The sequence below is a fragment of the Chiloscyllium punctatum genome, chromosome 17 (genome assembly GCF_047496795.1).
Source record: "Chiloscyllium punctatum isolate Juve2018m chromosome 17, sChiPun1.3, whole genome shotgun sequence".
NCBI classification, from domain to species: Eukaryota; Metazoa; Chordata; class Chondrichthyes; order Orectolobiformes; family Hemiscylliidae; genus Chiloscyllium; species Chiloscyllium punctatum.
The window spans coordinates 43,695,040-43,720,293 of record NC_092755.1 but is presented as its reverse complement, the minus strand read 5'-3'; the positions used below and the strand labels follow the sequence as shown (position 1 = coordinate 43,720,293).

The following is a 25,254-nucleotide window of genomic DNA, read 5'->3' as shown; positions in this document are numbered from 1 at the left end:
CAGTAGAATCATTAATCAACCCAAAGTAAAAATTAGAAAAGAAAATGTTTTCCTTCTGATTTTTGCAGCATCGGCAACTAATAAAGGACAGCTTTCTGGTCGAACTTGTGGAAGGAGCTAGGAAACTTCGACATGTGTTCCTCTTCACTGATCTTTTTCTTTGTGCAAAGATGAAGAAACAAGTAGCTGGGTAAGAGGTGAAGATAGTGGTGCATTTTTAATAGTTAATGAAACTATATTGTCTTAAATTTTGTGTTGATGTGTGATGTCACTAATTGGACTAAAATATTACTGGCTTTAAAAATAGTGTAATTTCTGCATGAAAGATATAGAGTGCATATTTATGAAATATATGATGTTGTCCTCATATCATAAGCCTGAAAAATGCAGGATGTTTCTGAGGTCCTGCATTCATATTTACTTACACTCTCTCCTGGCAGTTTTCGTAGAAGATCATAGAATCCCTACAGTGTGGGAACAGGCCATTTGGCCCAACAAGTGCACACCGACACTCCGAAGAGTAACCCACCCAGACCCATTCCCCATACCCAATTGCTCTACATTTATCCCTGACTAATGCACCTAACCTACACATCCCTGAACACTATGGTTAATTTCCCATGGCTAATTCACCTAACCTGTTCATCTTTGGATTGTGGGAGAAACCGGAGCACCTGGAGGAAACCCACGCAGACAGAGAGAATGTACAAACTCCACACAGACAGTTGTCTGAGGCTGGTATCGAATATGGGTCTGTGGCACTGTGAGGCAGTAGTGTGAACCACTGAACCACCGTGCCTCTCTCTTGAAGGTGCTAGATTTGATTCCACTGCTGTTTGCAGCTCATAGTTTCTCACTAAACTGAGCATTCTTCCTGCATGAGTTTGGTTAGTGAGAGCACTTTGACCACTTGTACTTTGGAATAATTTTACCCAACAGGCCATGTACACATTTCCCTCACTTTGAGCTAATTGTAGCACCCTACAATTTACTGGTAAACTGAGTACACAGCAGAGATTGAGTCAAGACCATCCTGCACTATTTTGTAAATACAGATATAAAGACTTAAGCAAACATGATATAATATAAGGTGACGTCAGCACAAGGGAAGCTGCTGAATGATGTCTCAATTCATTTGTCATTTAACTTCTTTCTAGTAAGTCAGATAGTAATTTAATAAATAGATACGTAGCAGGGCATAGAAGAATACAGCGCAGAACAGGCCCTTCAGTCCTCGAGGTTGCGCCGACCTGTGAACTAATCTAAGTCCATCCCCCAACACTATCCCATCATCATCCATGTGCTTATCCAAGGATTGTTTAAATCCCCCTAATTTGGCTGAGTTAGCCAAATTGGCAGGCAGGACATTCCACGCCCTTACTACTCTCTGAGTAAAGTACCGGCCTCTGATACCTGTCTTAAATCTATCATCCCTCAATTTGTAACTATGCTCCCACGTACAAGCTGACGTCATCATCCAAGGAAAAAGACTTCTACAGTGTACCCAATCTAATCAACTGATCATCTTTTATGTCTCTATCAAATCTCCTCTTAGCCTTTTTCTTTCCAATGAGAACAGACCCAAGTCTCTCAGCCTTTCCTCATAAGACCTTCCCTCCAGACCAGGCAATATCCTGGCAAATCTGCTCCGCACCTTTTCCAATGCTTCTATAACCTTCCTGTAATGGGGCGACCAGACCTGTACACAGCATTCCAAGTACGGCCGCACTAGTTAGTGTTTTGTATAGTTGCAGCATGACATTACGGTTCCGGAACTCAATCCCTCTACCAGTTAGACCTAACCTATTGTATGCCTTTTTAACAGCACTGTCAACCTGGGTGGCAACTTCCAGTTCTGTGCTGTGCACTCCCTGATCCATGTGGAACTGCAAGGTACACTTGTGTGCTGAAGCAGTTCCCACATCAGGTTTCAGACCTTGAGAGTACTGTGCGTCTCTATATCTGAGGCTGAGAATTTTGTGGTTAATGTTTCTGCATCTGGTCACCCTACAGTTTAGAATATGAAGTCAGAGTGGGAATAGTTGACTTCCAAACACTCATGGAGGAAGAGGCGGTTCTATAGGACCCCTGAGTACATTGTACTCTTTAAGTAGTATTCTGTTTTGAATACTGGTGAGAATGGCGTTTTTTTCTGGGAGGTATATGCAGAACCATATCCACTATACCACAGCTGTCTCAGTTATACAGGAATAGCTGGGAGGAAGATGAAGAAAATAGTAATGTTTGCAGATTCTATAATTACAGAAAGAGACAACTATTTTTGGCCGTATGTATGAATTTAGAATGGTGTGTTGCCATCCTTGTGTGATAGTCAAGGGTGTTGAATGCTGCCTTGCTGTCAAGGGTAATCATTCTTACTTCACTTCTGAGTTCAGCATTTTTGTCCATGTTTGGACAATAGCTATGATGAACTCAGCAGCCAAGTAGCCCTGGTAGACCCCAAACTGAGTGTCACTCAGCAGATTATTACTTTACAAATGCCACTTGATACAATGACGATGATCCTTTCCATCAGGATAGATGCTAGTGTTGTAGCTGTACTGGAAGAGCTTAGCCAAGAGTGTGGCTAGATCTTGAGCACAATCTTCAGTGCTATTGTTGGAATATTGTCAAGACCTATAGCATTTACAGTATCTGGTGTCTTCACCTGTTTCTTCTGAATAGGATTGACATCTGTGATGCTGGGTGCTTTGGTAGGAGGCCACATTGACTAATTAGCTTGGCACTTCTGGCTGAAGATGGCTCTAAGTACTTCACTCTTGTCTTTTGCACTGAGGTGTGCTGCTGCTGGCTCCCCTCCAGCCCTCCATCATGTACCATTGTTTAGGATGTGATGTTTGTGGACCTTCCACCTCCTGTTTAATTTTGTCCATCACAACCTAGGAATAAATTAGCAAAACAGGACCTGAAAAGTAGTGGTTTCCAAATTACTCCCATTGCTTTTTGTGAGTGTGTATGGAAATAGGAAGATAATAGAGATGAATGTGTGCTGGAGGGAGAGTTTTAGATCTTTGAGGCCAGGACAGGCCCAAAGTGTTATGCCTGAACTGACCTGGGACGAATGCCCTTGTGGAGCAGTTTGTTTTTGAGGGTTTTATGAGCGTTTAATTTGGCCAGAGGAAGGGTGTTGGAACCGATATATACCAAGGGTGTACAAAAGCAGGGAAAGACCAATATCACTGAGGTGAGAATTAGTTAACTGTTAGATGGAATTAGAGTAAAAGGAAACTCAGCAATGTTGAAATTAATTTCTGGTGCATGTACATGAGCACATGGACTATGGTAAATAAGGTTGATGAGCTACAAGCACAGATAGCCATGCAAAAATATGATGCCATTATAACTGAAACCTAAGGCACTTGAAATTAATTTGTAAAGGAAAATAAGTTAGCGGGGTAGCAGCATTAATAAAGGAGCAAGTTGCCATACTGGGGAGAGGCAAAAGTGGGTACTGCAGATGCTGGAGATTAGAGTCAAGATTGGAGTGTGCTGGAATCGCACAGCAGGTCAGGCAGCATCTGAGGAGGGGGGAAATCGATGTTTCAGGCAAAAGCCTGATTCCTGATAAGGGGTTTTTCCCAAAATGTTGATTTACCTGCTCCTCGGATGCTGCCTGACCTGCTGTGCTTTTCCAACACCACTCTATACTGGAGAGAGGGATAGTCCCATAGGAATCATGGTTAGAGCTGAGAGACGCTAGAACTAAGGTACTGTTGCATTACCTGGTGTATTTTATATGTCATCAGAAAGCGTGAAAGGTGTACAGGAACTGACAGAGGTAAAAAAAAGAAATTGTATCATTACAATAGAGGGCTTTTGTCATATGCTGGGATGATCGTGTAAGGAGCAGAGAAGGGAAAACAGTGTCTGGAGTGTTGGGAAACTTTTCTAAATTCAAGTTTTTTTTCCAGTCAGTGAGGAAGTAGATATTGTTTGGTTTGGGAACAGTGTCTCAAGGATCAAATATAATTAGAGTAGCATTTAGGTGACAGTGATTGTAGTACCATAAGGTTTAGGTCAGTGATGCAAAAGGAGAAGATCAAAAATAATTAACTGGGAGAAGGTAAGAATGACTCTGTCTCAGATAAATTTGGCATCAATGATAGATAAAACTATAACTGACCATTGGTTACTATTAAAAAGAAGGTAGTTGTAGATTTAGAAGTCTGTTTCCAGGATGAAGGACTTCAATGACATGGATAGATTGGAGAAACTTAGAATCTATATCCTTGTGAAATGCCCTGATGAGTGCAAGCTGAAAAGAATCAACAATATGTTCTGTGTAAAATGTACTTTTCAACATTATTCTAAATCTGAAACAAAAACAGCTATTTACTATACTATTTATTAATGATCATGCTGTGAGAAAGACCATTACCACAAGCAGGGTCATTTTACTAGGTGTTACCTAGGTAAAAACAATGACTGCAGATGCTGGAAACCAGATTCTGGATTAGTGGTGCTGGAAAATCCCTGCTCCTCGGATACTGCCTGAACTGCTGTGCTTTTCCAGCACCACTCTAATCCAGAATAATCTGTTTCTTCTTTTAGACAAAAAATGTGAAAAAGATAATATTCTGGGAATTAAAGGCTCCTTCCTTTAGGAAGGATTTATTTAGATTAGATTAGATTACTTAGTGTGGAAACAGGCCCTTCGGCCCAACAAGTCCTCACCGCCCCGCCGAAGCGCAACCCACCCATACCCCTACATCTACCCCTTACCTAACACTACAGGCAATTTAGCATGGCCAATTCACCTGAATTGGCACCTGACCTGCACCTGACCTCCTGACCTGCACATCTTTGGACTGTGGGAGGAAACCGGAGCATCCGGAGGAAACCCACGCAGACACGGGGAGAATGTGCAAACTCCACACAGTCAGTCGCCTGAGGCGGGAATTGAACCCGGATCTCTGGTGCTGTGAGGCAGCAGTGCTAACCACTGTGCCACCGTGCCGCCCACATTTATTTGTATCATAATATTAGTTAACTTTATATAAATGTTAAAATATAAATGTATAGCACAGTTTTTCAAAAGTTGTAAAACGAAACAAAAACAGAAATTGCTGGGAAAACTCAGCAGGTCTGGGAGCATCTGTGGAGAGAAAGCAGAGTTAACGTTTCAAGTCCCGTGACTTCTTCAGACCCTCTTGAAGAAGGGTCAGTGGACTCATAATGTTAATTCTGCTTTCTGTCTCAGATGTTGCCAGAGCTGCTGAAATTCTCCAGCAATTCTTGTTTTTATCTCAAAGTTTGTGTGCTATATAACGTTATACACATGAGCTCAATTTAGTTTTTGCACCTTTAGGCCACTGTCCAAATTTTAAATGGTTTGCTTCTGGTTTGTTTCATATAATCCAGCCACAAAAAATCCAAAATCAGATGAGCCAGCAAGAAAACAGAGTCTATAAACTGACAAGAAGGGAAATCCTGATGTATGTAGTAGCACATCGACTAACCAGTGTATGAGTAGGAACAATTTTTACAGTGCAGTTAAAGATTCTATATCCTATCCATCTCAATTTGAAGTGGAGGAAGTGTGGTTCAACACAGCTGAGAGAGCTGGGAAACCACAGGCATAAAAGACCTGAAACGGAAGCAATTTTGACAGTACTAGCAATGTGAGCTGCAACTGGTGGTTCATATTTGAGCAGTGTAGTGTGTGTCCTTCAGAGAAGGAATGATTTACGCAGTTATTAGATTTATTCTTGAAGTTACCCTATAGTACAGAAACTAAAACCTAGATAAAAGATCACCCTGAGAATTTGCTGCAGGAGTGCAACAGTATCAGTTGCTGTTTGGCTGTGTACATGCTGCACACCCCAAGCTGTGAACTAGTTAGCCAAAAACTCCTGCTGTGAAAAAAATAAGTATTTACTCACACTTTAATTATTTTGGGTGAACAGCTATGGGCAAAAATAGTTTAGAAGCAGATATTTTAAAGTCATATTAAGTGTGCGTGGAATCTCTACATAATACAGCAACACCTGAAACTGTATTTGTATTGCACTCCCCTATCGGCCATTTCCATATGCACTCCCGTCTCGGCTGCTCCCATGCTGCCCTCGCCTCTCGGCTGCCCCTGCCCTGCACTCGCCTCTTGGCTGCCCCTGCCCTGCTCTCCCCTCTTGGCTGGTCCCTTGCTGCACTTGCCTTTTAGATTATCCTGCATCCTATTCTCCTGTAGGCTGTTGCCACTCTGCACTCCCATTGCACTCCCTCTTGGCTTCTCTCACGCCATGCGCTCTACTCAGCTGCTCCCCTCTTAGCTGTTCCCTCCCACTTGGCTGCTCCTCGCTGTACTCTCCCGTCAGCTGCTTCCACTCTGAATTACCTTCTTGGCTGCTCCCGCACTGTATTTCCCTCCTGGCTGTTCCCACAATAGTCATCACTTAGCTGGTCAAACTCTGCAGTCCCCCTCATTTGCAACCACGCTGTAGCCCCCTCACAGCTGGCCCAGTAAGATAAAGGAACTGCAATGGCAGCTGCATGTAACAGATCAGCCTGCAGAACTGAGAGATGCAGGGAACCAGATGCAGTGATGAATTTTGACTATATGAGAAATGCTATAGCTGTCTCTAACTGTCAGAGGGACAATGTGAATGACACCTTGAATGTCTCAGGAGGTTGTCTGCATACAGTATGTCAGCTTTTGGGATCTGTAATTGTAGTGTTTGGCATATATTACTACATCTCCTCCCACCTGCCTTCTATAAAAACTCTATCCCTCATTCCCAATTCCTCCGTCTCCACCGCATCTGCTCCCAGGAGGAGCTATTCCACTCCAGAACATCTCAAATGGCCTCCTTCTTCAAAGACCGCAATTTCCCCTCCCACTTGGTTGACGATACCCTCCGATACATCTCCTCTACTTACCGCATCTCTGCCCTTGAACCCTACCCCTCCAATTGCAGCAAGGTCAAGATTCCTCTGGTCCACACCTTCCACCCCACCAACCTCTACATATGTCACATCATCTTCCACCATTTCCGCAACCTACAAATAGACCCAACCCCAACAGTGAGATATTTCCCCCCCCACCCCATCTGCATTTTGGAGACTCCATTCCCTCCGCAACTCCCTTGTCAAGTCCACGACCTCCCACCCGCCCTCAACCAACCCACCCTCCCTTTCTGGTACCTTCCTTTGCCACAACAAGAAGTGTAAAACTTGTACCCACACCTTTGTCCAAGGCCCCAAAGGATCTTTCCACATCCTTTCCTTTACTTCCACACATGTCATCTACTGTATCAGTTGCACCTGATGTGGTCTCTACGTTGTGGAGACAGATTAGATTAGATTAGATTAGATTACTTACAGTGTGGAAACAGGCCCTTCGGCCCAACAAGTCCACACCGCCCCGCCGAAGCGTAACCCACCCATACCCCTACATCTACATCTACCCCTTACCTAACACTACGGACAATTTAGCATGGCCAATTCACCTGACCTGCACATCTTTGGACTGTGGGAGGAAACCGGAGCACCCGGAGGAAACCCACGCAGACACGGGGAGAACGTGCAAACTCCACACAGTCAGTCACCAGTCGCAGGTGCCAACTTGCAGATTGTTTCAGAGAATATCGCTGGGACATCCGCACTAACCAACCCTGTCGCCCTGTGGCCGAACACTTTAACTCTCCTTCCCATCTGGCGAGGACGTGCAGGTCCTGGGTCTCCTCCATCGTCAAACCCTAACCACCCGACGCCTGGAGGAAGAATGTCTCATCTTCCATCTTGGACCCTCAGACCACACAGGATCAATGTGGATTTCACCAGTTTCCCCATTTCCCCTCCCCATACCTTATCCCAATCCCAACCTTTCAACTTGGCACTGCCCTCTTGAATGGTCTTACCTGTCCATCGTCCTTCCCACCAATCTGCTCCACCCTTTTCTCCAACCTATCAGTTACGCCCCCAACTTTATCTACCTATTGCATTCATAGCTACCTTCCCCCCCAGCCCCCTCCCATTTTCCTCATAAGTCTTATGATGAAGGTCTTATGCTTGAAATTCTCCTGCTCCTTGGATGCTGCCTGACCTGCGTTTTTCCAGCACCACAGTCTTCATGTCTAATATGTTGCTTATATCTCAGTTCAGATGCTCACCTTCTGCATGGTCTCCAGCAGAGCTTGAAGTGTCAGGAACTCGGGTATAGTTTCCTCTGTGCTGATGTCCGTGATGTACTTTCCAGATTCTGGCCCCATCTTTAATCTAGACTGTTCCCTCACCAACGTGACTGTCTCTGTGTGGAAGGGTGCAGATGAATGTTATGCCTGTGCACCATTTCAATTTTAGGAGACATCATCCTCAGTGATGGTGAAACTGGAACTGAAGCTTGAACTTGAGAAGGATCAGTAACTCCCTCATCGTTTTCCTTTGTTGACTGCAAGCATCTGAAGTAGAGAAAATAAAGAATCAATTTCTGGACATATACTCCAAAATCCAACAATATCTACCAATCTGACAACTTGTTGGGCCAAATGGCCCGTTTCCACATGGTAGGGATTCTGTGAATGTTAGAATATATGAAAAATATTAGAATGGAGACATCATCATTGGCTTTCTGTATGTTGTGTAATGTAGGGATGTGATTTATTTTAGTGTAATGTATTTAGGAATTTTGTATTTTGAACTAATGCCGCCTGAGATTTCTGAATATGAGAAAAGGTTTAATTAATTTGTAAATATTTCTGTAGCTATGATGATTGATTTATTTATTAGGGAACTTGGAGTACAGGTTCTTAGTCCCTTGAAAGTGGAGTGCAGGGTAGTGAAGAAGGTGTTTGGTAGGTTTGCCTTTTTTGGTCAGTGCAGTGAGGATAGGTGCTGGGAGGTGATATTGCAGCTGTACAGGACATTGATTAGGCCACTTTTGGAATACTGCATGCAACTCTGCTATGGGAAGGATGATGTGAAACTTGAAAGGGTTCAGAAAAGATTTACAAGGCTATTGCCAGGTTGGAGGATTTGAGCTCTAGGGAGAGACTGAATAATTGTGGCTTTTTTCCCTGAGCATCAGAGGCTGAGAGGTGACCTTTTAGAGGTTTATAAAACCATGAGGGGCATAGATAGGGTGAATAGCCAAGGTCTTTTCCCTAGAGTGGGGGAGTCCAAAATTAGAGGGCATAGGTTTAGGGTGAGAGGGAAAGATTTTAAAAAGGACCTAAGGGGCAACTTTTTCACAGTGTGTGCTGCGTCTATGGAATGAGCTGCCAGAGGAAGTAGTGGAGGCTGGCACAATTGCAACATTTAAAAGGCATTTGGATGGTTATATGAAAAAAAAATTAGTGGAGTATGTGCCAAATGCTGGCAAATAGTACTAGATTAATTTAGGATATCTGGTCGGCATGGACAAATTGGACCGCAGAGTCTCTTTCCATGCTGCGTAGCTCTATGACTGTATGAGAGGGAGAGTTATTGCAGAATTATTGGGTTTTGTTTACAATGGAAGAGTTTTACAAGTGAACGGAATGAACAGTGATATGCATTAGCCTTCAATTTTATTTTATTTTCATTTTCAGGAATCACCCATAGCTTGACCAATGCCTTGTTGGGTTGGGCAGGTTTGTAGAGTCTTGGCTGAAGCTTAATGCTTAAAACAGTTGCTTCTGAAGAAGGGAGTTAAAAATCACAGAACACCAGATTTATTTGGAAGTTCTAGCTTTCAGAGTGCAGCTCCTTCATCAGGTAACTACTACTTCCAAATACATCTGTTGGGCTATAACCTGATGTTCTGTGATTTTTAACCTTGTCCACTCCAATCCAACAGTGTCACCTCCACATCCTGAAGAAGGGAGATAAATTAGAAGATTTAGGAAATTGTTCACCACAGGGACAGACATTAGTTTGAAAGTTCCAAACCAGAAATTGTTCATTCAATCCTTAAAGGATTATTTGAAGCTGTACAAGTCTGTACAAAGTTATATAAAGACGCAAGGAAGAGGCTTTCAATTTCTCCAGCTGGGAATTGAAGCCACAGTTAAATTTTCTGTAGAATGGGTCCTATAAACTGTGTTGGGATTAACAGGATTGCACTTCACCATGTGGTTCAAAATAATTGTGTTATTTTGCAAAGCCATAGAGGTCTCCAGTACCGAGGAAAGGCTGTTCGGTCCATCAAGTCAGCACCTGTCAAACACAACCACCAAATTATTCTAATCCTGTTTTTCAGCATTTAGTGCATAGTCTTGTGTCCCTTGGTGTTGCAAGTGTATATCTAAATACTTCTTAAATATTATAAGGGTCTCTGCCTCTACTACTGTCATAGGCAGGGTTCCAGACCCCCCCCCCCCCCCCAAACACACACACACACACACACACACACACACACTCTGCATGAACAAATATTTCCTCACATCTCAACTAAACCTTTTGCTCCTTACTTTAAATCTGTGATCCCTGGTCATTGATCCCAAAACCAAGGGAAAATTCCTTCCTGTCTACCTTTCCAATGTCCCTCATTATTCTAGACATTCTATCACAAACCTTTTGAATCTCTTTCTGCTTTGAAGGAAATAACCCCAGTGTATCGAATCTCTCTTCATAACTGAACTAGCGAAGGCAGTGGCCCAGTGGTATTATCACTGTGCTGTTAATCCGGAAACTCTGCTAATGTTCTGGGGACCTGGGTTCAAATCCTGCCAGAGCAGGTGGCAAAATTCATTGAAAAAGAATTTATAATTAAATGTCTAATGAAATCATTGTTAATTATGGAAAGAAACATTCTTTTGGGAGGGAAACTGCCTGCCTACTGGTCTGGCCTACATGTGACTGCAGACCCACAGCAATGTGGTTGACTCTTAACTATCCTCTGAGCAGTTAGGGATGGAAAATAAAATTCTAGCCTAGCTAGTGAGGTCCACATCCATGAGTGAATTAAAAACAAATTTCCAGCCCTGTCAATATCCTTGTAAACCTCTGCACCCTCTCCACTGCAATCGCAGCTCTCCTAAAATGTGCATTTCAGAACTGCACACAATACTGTAATTGTAGATTATTGACTTTTTATACAGTTTTTATACAGTTCCTACATCACCTCCCTGCTCTTAAATTCTCTGCCTCAAATAATAAAGGCAGGCATCCTATATGCCTTCTTAACCACTTTGTCTACCTGTCCCACTATCTTCAGGGACCAGTAGGCATACACAACAAGGTCCCTCTGATCCTCAGTACTCCCCCATGGTTTAACCATTCATCATGTAATCTCTTGCCTTGTTTGTCTTGTCCATGCCTCACTTCACACTTGGCCAGATTTAATCCTATTTGTCTCTGACCAACCCACCTATATCCTCCTGTAATCTAATTTTGTCCTCTTCACTGTTTACTACCCCACCAATTTTTGTATCATCCACAAACGTATTGATAATATTCAAGTGTAAAATTAAGTCTCTCAATCATTTACGTACACCATAAATAGCAAGGACTGACTCCTGTAGACCCCCACTGGATGCAGGCTTCCAGTCTCAAAAATACCCCACTGGCTGCTTCCTACCAGATAATTCTTATCCAATTTGCCAAATCTCCTTTAATTCTATAAGCTTTTACCTTTATATTCAGTCTCCCATTCGGGACCTCATTGAAAGCTTTGCCTAACTTCAAGTGTGAGTTGCCCTCATCTACACACCTGGTTACCTTTTTGAAAAGTTCAGTCAAGTTAGTTGGGCATGACCTCCCCTTAACAAAACTATACTGACTTGATTAATCCCTGCCTGTCCAAGTGCAGATTAATTCTGCCCCTCAGAATTGCTTCCAATAGTTGCCTCACCACCAAGTTTAGACCAACTGGTCTGTAGTTTCCTGATTTATCCCTTGTTTCCTTCTTTGATAACGGTACCACATTGGCTGTTGTCTGGCATGTCTCCTGTGGCCAAAGGAATTGAAAACTATTGCCAGTGCCCCTGCTATTTCCTCCCTTGTCTCACTCAACAAACCTGGGATACATTTCACCTGGCTTGTAGATTTATGTATTTCTAAGCCAGGCCATTCAGAACCTCCATTCTACCTATGCTAATTTCTTTAAGTATATAACAATCCTTCTTCCTGACTTCTGTACCCACACTGTCCCTCTCACTAGTGGAAGGTATTTATTTAGAACCCGACCCTCTAGCTCCATGCAGGTTACCACTGTGGTCCTTCATTGGCCCTACTGTTTCCTTCATTATCCTTTTATTTATAAAGTACTTGTAAAATAATGTAGGATTTGCCTTTATTTTACCTGCTATATAAATAGTTTGGTTCATTCTATTTAACTGTTTTATTGTTGACATCAACTCTGCAGCATTTTGTATTTGTGAAAGACAATGTCATTAAACCAACAAGAAACAAAATATGATCTATCCAGCTAGATTTCAGTCTACATTTGACTTTTTCACTAGTAACAGCAGTTGGGATCATAACACTAGTCCTGTCTCTCCATAGATGCAGAAATGGTCATAGTACCCCCCAGATAGCTATCCAACTTCCTGCTCAGAAGAGGGGAGGATATAAATATCCTCTGGGTCTGGGTTCACTCCCTTCTATTACGGTCAGCTCAGTTGGCTAGACAGTTGGTTTGCAATAATGTGTGATGCAACAGCATGGGTTCAGTTCCCAGAACATTACTTAAGTGGAGAGATACTGCTGAATTGAGGAGCCTGGGTGACCTTGTACATAGACCACACAAAGTCAACAAACAAGTACAACCTGTGCGGGCCTCTTCCCCTCCCTGGACCTCTTTAACTTCAACTGCCGCCATGTCATTACTCACCTCAATCTCTCCATCCCTTCATCCACTCCAGCCTCTTACCCTCGCAACCTGCAGCCCTCCACTCCACTCCAACCCCAACCTCACCATAACACTAGCAAACGGATGGGGGTGGGGGTGCACTGTGGTAGTTTGGCACACCACTCACGGACACCACCACCTACTGCCCCCTTGACCACCACATCACCTCCCATCACCAAACCATCATCTCCCAGTCCATTCACCACCTCAGTGGATCTCCCATCCACAGCCGCCAACCTCAGTTCCGCAACCCTGCACTGCCCGGTTCTACCTCTTACCCAAAATCCACAAATCTGACTGCCCTGGTCGACCTATTGTCTTGCCCAGTTTCAGCCTCACTGAAGTTATCTCATCATATCTCAACACCATCCTGTGCCCCTTCGTCCAGAAACTCCCCACATGCATTCAGGACACCACTCAAGCCCTCCACCTCCTCCATGACTTGCATTTCCTTGGCCTCCAATGCCTCATCTTCACCACGGACACCCAGTCCCTATACACATTCCATCCGTCTTAGCGAAGGACTCCAAGCCCTCCGTTTCTTCCTCTCCCCACCGACCCAACCACTGACACACTCATTAGATTGGCGGAAATGGTCTTCATCCTCAAATCACTCCTTCGAATCTTTCCACTTCCCTCAGACCAAAGGGTTAGCCATGAGCACCCACATGAGCCCCAGCAATGCCTGCCTGTTCGTAGGATATGTGGAACAGTCCCTCTTCCACAGTTACACCGGCACCATCCTCCACCTTTTCCTCCGCTACATTGATGACTGTATCAGCACCACCTTGTGCTTCCACGATGAGGTTAAAGTGTTCATCAACTTCACTAACATGTTCCACCCTGGCTTTAAGTTCACCTGGATCATCTCAGACACCTCCCTCCCCTTCCTGGACCTCTCTGTCTCTATGCCCAGCAACCGACTCAACACAGAAGCCTATTTCAAACCCAACAACTTCAGTAGCTGCCTGGACTATACCTTCCACCCACCTTCACTCCTGTAAAAACATGATTCCTTATTCCCAATTCCTCTGCCTCCACTGTATCTGCTCCCAGGAGGAGCAATTCCACGCCAGAACATCTCAGATGACCTTCTGTTTCAAGGACCACAATTTCCCCTCCCACGTGATCAACAATGCCCTCCAGTGCATCTCCTCCACTTCCTGCACCTTTTACTTTTGAACCCCACCCCTCCAACTGCAACAAGGACAGAACCCACCTGGTCCTCACCTTGCACTCCACTAATCTCTGGATACAGCGCGTTATCCTCTGCCATTTCTGCCACCTATAATCAGACCCCACCACTAGAGATATATTTCCCTCCCCACCCTTTACGGGCAGCGCGGTGGCTCAACAGCACTGTGGCGCAGTGGTTAGTACTGCAGCCTCACAGCACCAGGGTCCCAGGTTCAATTCCAGCCTCGGGCGACTGTCTGTGTGGAGTTTGCACATTCTCCCCGTGTCTGTGTGGGTTTCCTCCGGGTGCTCCGGTTTCCTCCCACAGTCCAAAGATGTGCAGGTCAGGTGAATTGGCCATGCTAAATTGCCCATAGTATTAGGCGTGTTAGTCAGAGGGTCGGAGTGCACTGGCTAAGAGAGACAGAAGTGGACATTGGGCTGCTGGAATATGATGCTGGAGAAGTAGTAATGTAGAACAAAGAAATGGCTGAAGAACTGAAAAAGTACTTTGCGTCAGTCTTCAAGTAATCTCCCAAAACCTCATGAGAGTTGTGGGGCGTGGGGGTCAGAGATGAGTACGGTGGCCATTAACAAGGAGAAGGTGCTAGTAAAACTGAAAGGTGTAAAAGTGGATAAATTGTCTAGATCAGATTAGCGACAACCTAGTGTTCTGAAGGAGATAGCTGAAGAGATAGTGGAAGCTTCAGTAGTGATCTTTCACTAGAGTCAGGGAGGGCCCCAGAGGACTGGAAAATCACTAATGTAACATCCCTGTTTAAGAAGGGGGCAAGTCAAAAGATGGAAATTATAGGCCAATTGGCCTGACCTCAGTTGTTGATAAGACTTTGGAGTCCATTGTGAAGGATGAAACTTCTGAATACTTGGAAGTGTCTGGTAAAATAGGGCAAAGTCAGTATGGTTTCATCAAGAGGATGTCGTGCCTGACAAATCTGTTAGAATTGTTTGAGCTGGAAATGAGCAGGTTAGTCAAAGAAGAGCCAATGGATGTTATCTATCTAGATTTCTAGAAGGCCTTTGACAAAATGCCGCACAGGAGGCTGCTGAGGGTACGGCCCATGGTGTTAAAGGCAAGATACTGGCGTGGATAGAAGCTTGGCTGTCTGGCAGAAGGCAGAGAGTGGGGATAAAAGGGTCCTTAGGCTGCAAGCCGGTGACTAGTTGTGTTCCACAAGGGTCAAAGTTGGGACCACAACTTTTCACTTTATACTTTAATGATGTGGATGAAAAAACTGAGGGCATTCTGGCTAAGTTTGTAGATGGTACAAAGGTAGGTGGAGGGACAGGTGGTATTGAGGAGGTGGGGAGGCTGCAGAAAGATTTAGGCAGGTTAGGAGAGTGGGCAAAGAAGTAACAGATGAAATACAATGTGGGAAAGTGTGAGGTCATGCACTTTGTTAGGAAGAATAGAGACATGGACTATTTTCTAAATTGGAAGAGAATTCAGACATCAGAAGTGGAAAAAGACTTGGGAGTCCTAGTCCAGGTTTAAGGTAAACTTGCAGGTTGAGTCGGTAGTTAGGAAGGCAAATAAATGTTGTCATTCAACTTGAGAGGACTAGAGTATAAAAGCAGGGATGTACTTCTGAGACTTTCTAAGACTCTGGTCAGATACATGTAGAAATTTTGGGCCCCATACCCCAGGAAAGATGTATTGGCCTTGGAGCAGGTCCAAAGGAGGTTCACGAGAATGATGCCAGGAATGAAACGTTTAACATATGTGGAATGTTTCTGGATTCTGGGACTAGATTTGGTGGAGTCTAGAAGGATGGGGATGGATGTGATTGAAACTGTCAAAATACTGAATGCCTGGCAGAATGGACATTGGAAAAGCGCTTCCGTTGGCAGGAAAGATGAGGACCTGAGGGCACAGCCTTAGAGTAAAGGGAAGATCTTTTAGAATGGAGATAAGGAGAAACTTCTTACTCCAGACAGTGGTGAACCTGTGGAACTCATTGCCACAGAAGGCTGTGTAGGCCAGGTCATTGAGTATTCTTAAAACATAGATAAGTTCTTGATTGCCATTGGGATCAAAGGTTATGGGATGAAAATGGGAAAATTGGTTTGAAAAACCAATCAGCCATGATTGAGTCAGCTCCGCCATTCAATGGGCTGAATGGTCTCATTTCTGCTCTTATGTCTTGTGATCTTGTGGTTTTATGGAGTCATTGAGAATTGGTTTACACTCTCCTCTGGTCAGAGTCATACCTGGCACTAAGGTGGATGGTTGTGGTAAATGGAAGTCACCCATCTTTCTCTGCTCTAGAGCATCTCTTGGAGTTCCTTGGGGCTGTGTATTCGGCCCAAATATCTTCAGCAGCTTCATCAGTACATTTCCCTTTAGCATACTATTGGAAGTGGGAATGTTCACTGATGATTGCGTAATGTTCAGCATGATTCACGACTCCTCAGACATTAAAGACTTCCATGTCCAGATACGGTATCCAGGCTTGGGCTGAAACATGGGAGGTAACATTCACATCACACAAATGTTGAGCAATATCATCTCCAGTAAGAGAAAATCATAACCACTGGCCTTTGACTTCCAGTGACATTGTTCAGTGACATTTCCTCACTATCAACATCATGGGGTTACCATTGACGAGAAACTGAATTGGACTAGCAATTTAAATAGATTAGATTACATACAGTGTGGAAACAGGCCCTTTGGCCCAACAAACCCACACCGACCTGCTGAAGCGCAACCCACCCAGAACCATTCCCCTACATTTATCCCTTCACCTAACACTATGACCAATTTAGCATGGCCAATTCACCTAACCTGCACATTTTTGGTCTGTGGGAGGAAACCCACGCAGACATGGGGAGAACATGCAAACTCCACACAGTCAGTCGCCTGAGGCGGGAATTGAACCCAGGTCTCTGGTGCTGTGAGGCAGCAGTGCTAACCACTGTGCCACATAAGACTACAAAAGTGGATCAGAGGCCAGAGATCCTGAAGCAAATAACTCATTTCCCGACTCCCCATAGTCTATCCACAGGCACAAGTCAGGAGTGTGATGAAATATTCCACTCTTGCCTGGATGAGTGCAGCTCTAACAACTCTCAAGAAGCTTGATCCTTTCAGGGTAAAGCAGCCCACTTGCTTGGCACCACATACACAAACATTCACTACCTCCACCATCAATATTCAATGATAGCAGTATATATCATCTACAAAATACACTGTAGAAATTCACCAAGGCTCCTTAGACAGCACGTTCCAAACTCTCAACTACTACTGTTGAAGAGGATAAGGGCAGTAGATACATGGAAATATCATCTGTAATCTTGCCTCCAAGCCACTTGTCATCCTGGATTGGAAATTTCATTGCCATTTCTTTAGTGTCACTGGGTGAAAAGTCTGGAACTTCCTCCCGGATCACACTGTGTGCAAACCTAAACTGAATGGGCTTCAGTGGTTCAAGAAAGCGGTTCACCCCCACCTTCTCAAGGGCAACTGGGAATAGGCAAAAAATGCTGGCCCAGCCAACGATGCCTATACCACATTAGTAAATAAAGGGAGATGATGGTATAGCAGTATCCTGGTAAGGTTCTGGAGATCCAGGTTCAAATCCTGCCCTGGCACGTGATGCAATTTGAATTTGAAGAAAACAATCTGATGTTTAATGAGAAAAAGAGTCTAATGTTGACCATGTCATTTGTCATAAAAACCCATTGGTTCACTAATAGCCTTTAGGGAAGGAAACTGCTATCCTTACCTGATCTGGCCTACATGTGACCATAGTATATGGTAGACTCTTAACTGCTTTCTGGGCAATGAATGCTGGCTTAGCAAGCAAAGCTCACATCTGTGAATGAATTTGAAATGTTTGGGGTGTAGAATGTGGGATGTCAGGAGATATACCTTTCCTACAGTTCAGTTCAAGAGTTCAAGATCCGTGAAAGAAAATTAGAGATTGAACCATTACTAACGAGTGATACTAAATTAGCACGTTCAAGTTCATCTGAATCCAGCAAAGCAAGTGTAGTAGACAGACAAGACCAGGGATTTGAAAAATTGCATATGTACTTGCAGAATTACAATGGAGAGTTTTAAACCTGAGCTACTTTTTTTCTGGTACCTGATGACAACAGTGAGTACCTCTGTGTTATTAATTGAGAAATATCAGCAAATAAGCAATGACATTCTCATTGTAGCAGTAACTTCACAATCATCCACCCAGAGTTGAAGGGTACTAAGGTAACCAATCTGCAAAAAGGTGTGCTATGTTCGATCTCTTTTTTCACCAGTGATCTTGGAATTACACTAATACTATTTTTCTCTCTTAGCAAAAACCAACAATATGACTGTAAGTGGTACATTCCTCTTGCTGATCTGAGTTTCCAAAATTTGGATGAGTCAGACAACACTCCAACCATTCCACTGGTACCAGATGAAGAATTGGATACCATGAAAATAAAGATCTCTCAAATCAAGAATGAAATTCAGAGAGAAAAGGTAATGTGAAAACATACTTTACCTCTCTGATAAACTTTCTCATTTTCTGACACTTACCCCCCCCCCCCCCCCAATATTTATGGGCTAGGAGCAGCAGCATTTCTCAGTGACTGAGAAACTGAGAAATGCCAGGAAGACCAAAGTATAGCAGCTTTTCACAACAGTTCATATGAAAAGCATTTTACTTTGTTATTTTCCCTCTGTCTCTTCTCTCTACCAACTCCCCCACCCTGGTCCAAAATCAAACCTGTTAGCGACAGTTAGTTTGGATGCAGTGATGTGCATGCAAATAGGGAAAAGGTAGTATAAGGTAGTAGGACTGATGCAGGCATAATGGGTTAACTGACACCCTTCTGCATTATAACAATTCTGTAATTCTGTCAGGCAGCTATGAGGGAGAGATCATGTTGGTTGGGGAGTGATGGTTTTTGATCTTTGGTATGGTGTAATGTGACAAAGTTTGCTTGATGCGCCAGGTTTATTTTGGTTTATAAAACTTGAAAAATGCTTAACTTCGATAGACATGGTACATCTTGCCTCCCTCAGTTGCCAGAATTCTGGAGCCCTGGAATACCTTGCCTGCAGCCATTAATTTTAAATGGCTCATAAGATCTGTGGAATGGAGCTTGATTGAAATGTTTTTATCAATGATATCCCTCACTAAAGACCACCTGATGAAGGAGCAGAACTCCGAAAGCTAGTGCTTCCAGTTAAACCTGTTTTACCTGTTGGACTATAACCTGGTATTGTGTGTTTCTTAACTCACTGAAGACAGGAACACTGATAGCTTCCCCCGCCCGCCACTGCCAAACCTTTGCAATTAAAAGAGATTTTTCTGTTTTGACAGTATCGCCTTGATAAATGATGATCTCTCTACCTTAATTAGTTTGCAGTTTTGAATTACTTATTATACTCTTTCTTTCTCTCTCTCTCTCTCTCTCTCTCTGTCTTCCCCCTCCCTCTCTCACTCACTCACTCACTCACTCGCACACGGATGTGTGCGTGCACACACACACACACACACACACACACACCTATATAAATGTATGGGATGAATAATTTTATTCAAGATATTTGTTGATTTGCAGATATATTCTGTTTGTTCAAACAACACACAAATTGCAGTCAAAGTCAGCCAATGTGGCATTTTATAAATTACAGCTTTTGAAATAAAACCAACCTGATTCCAAGTTAAAACTGTGCGACAGATTCTGAACAAAGCCTCACACCTACAACTCAGTGTCTGACCTGAGATGTCACCTTTTGTATATTCCTATCACTCTGTCTGAGTATCATGACAGCACAGCACTGACGTTGACTTTATAGACACTTTATATACCGTCTTAACACCCTTGTATTATCTGACACTCCACTCACACCAGTTGTATGATCTTTTGATCTCTGTGCCTATAAACTGTGTCTTTGTCCTGCTCTCTCACTGCATCTGGTGAAGGAGCAGCGCTCTGAAAGCTTGTATCATTTCAAATAAACTTATTTGACTATAATCTGTTGTCGTGTGACTTCTGACTTTGTCTCCCCAGTCCAACGCCGGCACCTCCACCTTATTGAATGGTGCAGTGGACTTGATGGGACCTATGGCCTACTTCTGATCCTACATCTTATGGTCTTATCCAAAAAATTACACTAGTTAATGTGTGACTATATGCTGTGTTTTATTCTTGAGATAAAGGTAAATTGGTATTGTGCAGGAGATTAAAATAATAAAAACATCTCTTATAATTATGTGTCTGGGAACAACCTCCAAGTAACGATATGTCTCATGAAAACCATAGATAGGCAAACATTAATACCATGTAGATTATATGGTGCAGAGATTACTTTGCACAATGTTGAATTTGCAAATGACAAAAACATGAATGGCAGACCATTTCTGTAAATGTTTCAAATGTGAGAAGGGAAGGAACCTAAGAGGCAACTTTTTCACACACAGTGTGGTGCATATATGGAATGAGATGCCAGAGAAAGTGGTGGAGGCTGGTATAATTACAACATTTGAAAGACATCTGGATTGGTACATTAATAGGAAGGGTTTAGAGGGATATGGGCCAAGTGCTGGCAATTGGGCCTAGATTAATTTAGGATATCTGGTCGCATGGACAAGTGGCATGACTCTGTGAGGCATTCTTCCTCCAGGCGTCGGATGGTTAGGGTTTGGCGATCCCACCACCCTGTGGCTGAGCACTTCAACGCCCCTTCCCATTCCACCAAGAACAAGTAGGTCCTGGGCCTCCTCCATTGCCAAACCCTAACCACCTGATGCATGCAGGACGAACACCTCATCTTCCACATTGGGACACTGCAGCCACACGGGATTAATGTGGATTTCACCAGTTTCCTCATTCCCCTCCCCCCACCTTATTCCAGTCCCAAGCCTCCAACTCGGCATTGCCCTCTTGACCTGTCCATAGTCTTTCCCTTCTATCCGCTCCAGCCTCCCTTCTGACCTATCACCTTCTGCCCACCTTCAACTATCTATTGCATTCCCAGCTACTTCCACCCAGCCCCATGCCCTCCCATTTATTTCTCAGCTACCCCCAGCCCACAAGCCTCATTCCTGATGAAGGTCTTATGCCCGAAACGTTGACTCTCCTGCTCCTCAGATGCTGCCTGACCTGCTGTGCTTTTCCAACACCACACTCTCGAAACTATCAGCCATCCCCCACCTTCCCTTTCTTGGTAAAGGGAGAGTAATCAAGTAATTGAGGATGAAATCACATTAGCTATCAGAGAAGACATAATGAGAGGTAAGCAGGCAATAATTACAGTATGAGGTAGAATTAAGAAATAGGAAATTATTTAAGACTATTGAGTGCATTATGTAAAGGCCCTCTGACAGCAGCTATGAAATGATAAAATATGTAAATGTAGAGATTAGACAAACATGTGGTAGAAGCTGCCTGGTTTATTGAGGGAAATTTTAGCTTCCATAAAGTATTGATAAACTGATTAGGACATGTCAGAAATATGGTATATTTCTTGAGAGTGGTCAAAATAGTGTTTTATAACAAAATGTCTGAGAACTAATCAGGAGTGTGCCAAATCACATCTCTGACTGGCTAATGGCCCAGGTTGAGAGAAGCAAGTTCCTCCTCATTTCCTTACCTAATCCCTTTGACAATTATTTTAAATATGTCCTCTAATTACTGTTCCACTACCAATGGAAAGACGTTCCCTTTATTTGCTCTTGTAAAATATGTCCCGCATTAAGTTCCACTTGTCAGCAGCCCATGCCCTGGTCACCTGCATTTAAAAAAAAAGTTCAGGATGCAGAATATACTACTGAGGCTGTCATTTAATGTGTGTAATTTAGTTTCCTTGAGTATGTGACGCTGTATTTAATTATTCAACCTCTAATAGATTTCAACTGCCTGTGTTCGAATACGTCAAATTAAAATTGACATCCCGGTATTTAAATACTTTTGAGGCCTAGTCCTCTACAGTATCTTTCAGCCTGGGTGGCAATGACCTAATTATGTTGTTGCCAAAATATTAATCCAGAGACCCGGTAATTTCTGGAGACCTGGATAAAAATTGAATTCAGTAAAAAATCTGGAATAAAGAGTCTAATGATGCCCACGATACTATTGTTGATTGTCGGAAAAGCCCATCTGGTTCACTAATATCCTTCAAGGGAAGGAACCGGTCTGGCCTGCATGTGACTCCAGACCGACAGCAAAGTGGTTGAGTATTAACTCTGGGCATTTCGGGATGGGCAATAAATGCAGACCTAGCCAGCGATACCCACATCTAGAAAATGAATAAGAGTCTCTCCTGCCAACATGTGTATTCCTCTGACCCTGCATTTTTTGAATGCTGTTGTCCCATTGTTGGTAGCTTGGTATCACACTCTAGAATTCCTTCCCTAAACCTACCCCTATCTTTGCTTTCAAACCCCTTAGGAAAATTCTCATCTTTAATCCAGTTCTTTAATACAGCTTTTGTTCATCCTTTCTAATATTACTTCGGTTCCCACTGTTTATTTTTATTTGGTTATGTTTTTACCCCCGTGTTTTGCTCTGTTAAAGGTGTTATTTAAATGAGCTATTAATATGGAGGAATGGTTTGCATGGTTACAGGGAGTCCCGGCCTTCCACTAGAAATGGAAGCTGAGATCCTACTTATTTGCTGCAAGGTCCAAATGTACATGAGTAGGGCAAGTTCAATCCATTTTTCAGTGACAAAAAGCCCAAAACAGTGCTTAATTTAAGAACAATTTTAAACTGACTCAAGGGTTTTAATTTTAATGGATGACCCAAAAATTAAGGTCTGATACAATTTAAGGGGTTTAAAGATGTAAATAATTTCGATATGCTGTATCACAGGCAATTTGTGACTCTACTTCCTGTCATCTCTACTTCAAGACATCATGTGAAGCTGTATTTGGATTAATTTATCTTAAGTTTCCCACTCAACTTTTCATCTTTAGAAGTTATTTTAAATATTAGAGCAATCTAATATGCGATGTCAAGCACAGACTTATGGAATTGTATGTCGTATCTGTTAATTTCATTTCATTTAGACCTTGGATTTTCAAACAAACTATATTTTTAAAAAGGTTTGTAGAATGAGCAACGTTATTCTGACCCTTCTCCTGGTCATTGTAACAATGGATATGTCATGCAACTCTTTCACTGTTCAGAGAAGATTGAACAATTAATGTTTATTTAAAGCACAATTTCACTGTGTTAGAATTTACTGCTGGGAAGATGAAAGGTCATATAGACTCCTTCCCTTTTAGGATACTTTGCAGTTTACAATAGTTGTTTGTATTAAAACTTATAGATTGGCCTACATAATGTGTCATAGACATGCCTATGACTCAATGAATAATCAGTTCTCCATCATGTGAAAGGTAGAGTTATTGGAAGCTCAAAGGTGAAAGTCAAGGTGTGTTTCTATTGAAACCTTTGGGAAGTGGGAGACTCGATCCATTCTGCATAATTTTTGTTGGGCAGAGAAGCAATTTGCACATTTAATTAAGACAAGGAGAGATTGTCACAAAAAATAAATGCCTATGTTGTTGTAAAATGTTAATGATTATTATTATAATGGGATAATAGTGAATCTAGTGATATCGGTAGGGAGGTTGAATGGTGAGGTACAATTATGGCATGGCTGGCTTCCTATTAATGTCATGAGCTCAAGGTGTTGAGGTCTGCCTTTAGCTTGGTGATGAATAAATGTTTGTTTTTAAATATTTTCATTCTTTCAACAATTTTTTTATTCTAACTCCCCGATCCCCACCAATTCCACAGACCTGGACCTGTAGCCCCAGCCTCCCTAACTCCATTTCACCAACAGCTCAGCTTCCAGCCCTATGAGACCTAGCCACATAGTCCAACCTTGTCCCCTGCTGAAAAGCTGAGGAACCACAGGTGTGATAAGGGTGAGAGGTTTAAACAGAGATTTTGGTGCCAGGAGCACGGATTGTGAGCAGTGCCAGGCCTGTAAAAGGTAGAGTGGCATGAGGCAAACCTAAAGAATGAGAATAGGTTTATGATTAAAACCAGAAGTGCACCAATGACACTGAAGGAAAGGGAGGGTCTTGTCAGCAGAAACGGAAAGGTGGAGATGGAAGAACTTGTGTGGATATTGGAGGTAACTGGTGGAGGAGGATTGGGATTGTGAGCAGAGACAGAGGTGGGAATGCCAGCAGAATTCGGACCATCTCTATTCACAATTGTGTTGATTTATTTAGAGATACAGGCCAATCACCTCAAGTATCCATGCTGACAGAGTCAGGGATGACTATCAGGATGAACTTACCCAGGTTATTTTTGGAGAAACACAACTTCCAGGTTTCTGTTGCACCTCTGTGCCAAACCTCGCAATATTCACTATTGGAAGCTCAGATTCTCAGCTGTTATTTCTAAATATCCTATGGAGTATCTAGAACAATGATTAATACCTATAATTACTAATTTCAGGGGACAGGGAGACATCATTAGCTCAATGACTTGAATATATCATATACTGTCCAGACTCATGCAACATAGTTATTGATAAACTGTGTGAAGAGTTAGTTTCAGTTGAAATGGAGTTTTTTCTATCTATGTTGTTTGACTATTGAGAAAGGAAATATTCATTGAAATATAAACTTGAAGCTCTTGAAGTACTAACTTCAATATTGTCTTTTTTTGTTCAGAAAGCCAATAAAGGCAGCAAAGTGATTGAACGGCTGAAAAAGAAACTATCAGAACAGGAATCTCTGTTACTGCTGATGTCTCCAAACATGGCTTTCAGAGTACATAACAGGCATGGCAAGGTAATTATTCATTCACTGGGATTGTGTATTTCAAACTTGTTTTCTACAAAGGCTAGGACATCCTAAGAATGTTATAATTTTGAGTGAGAATTAAAATAGTACATTCTGCGTGTGTCACATTAATCCAAGTATGAAGATTACTTAATTTTCATCTTTGGGGCTGAAGCACCAGGCCTTCACCACAACATTATATATGAATACAGAAACTCAACATGGCAGGCACAGCATAAGTCTCCTTACTCCAAGGCTCAAAAGGGTCAAATTTCAGTATCATAGTGTTGGAGGTAATGTTTAGCAAGTATAGAGTATTGGCTAATTGGCAGGAAACTGGGTATTAGGGGTTCATTTTCAGATTGGCAACCTGTAACCAGTGTGGGTTTCCACAGCAATCAGTGCTGGAATTGCAACGGTTTACATTGTATATCAATGACTTGGAGGAAGGAGGTGAATGTCCTGTAGGCAAATTTGCAGGTGACATAAAATATGTAGAAAGGCAAATTGCAAAGAGTGTACAGTTTATAG

The 25,254-nt window shown here is 42.7% G+C and overlaps 1 protein-coding gene across 2 annotated transcripts in view; it reads left to right on the top strand.

The window, feature by feature from the left end:
• Positions 1–25,254, top strand: part of LOC140487770 (breakpoint cluster region protein) — a 457,801-nt gene that overhangs the window by 288,765 nt on the left and 143,782 nt on the right. For both annotated transcript variants that reach the window (XM_072587008.1, XM_072587009.1), the window contains exons 9-11: positions 69–190; positions 18,278–18,446; positions 24,613–24,732. In XM_072587008.1, the coding sequence (XP_072443109.1) occupies positions 69–190; positions 18,278–18,446; positions 24,613–24,732 (411 nt within the window). The remainder of the gene's footprint in view (positions 1–68; positions 191–18,277; positions 18,447–24,612; positions 24,733–25,254) is intronic.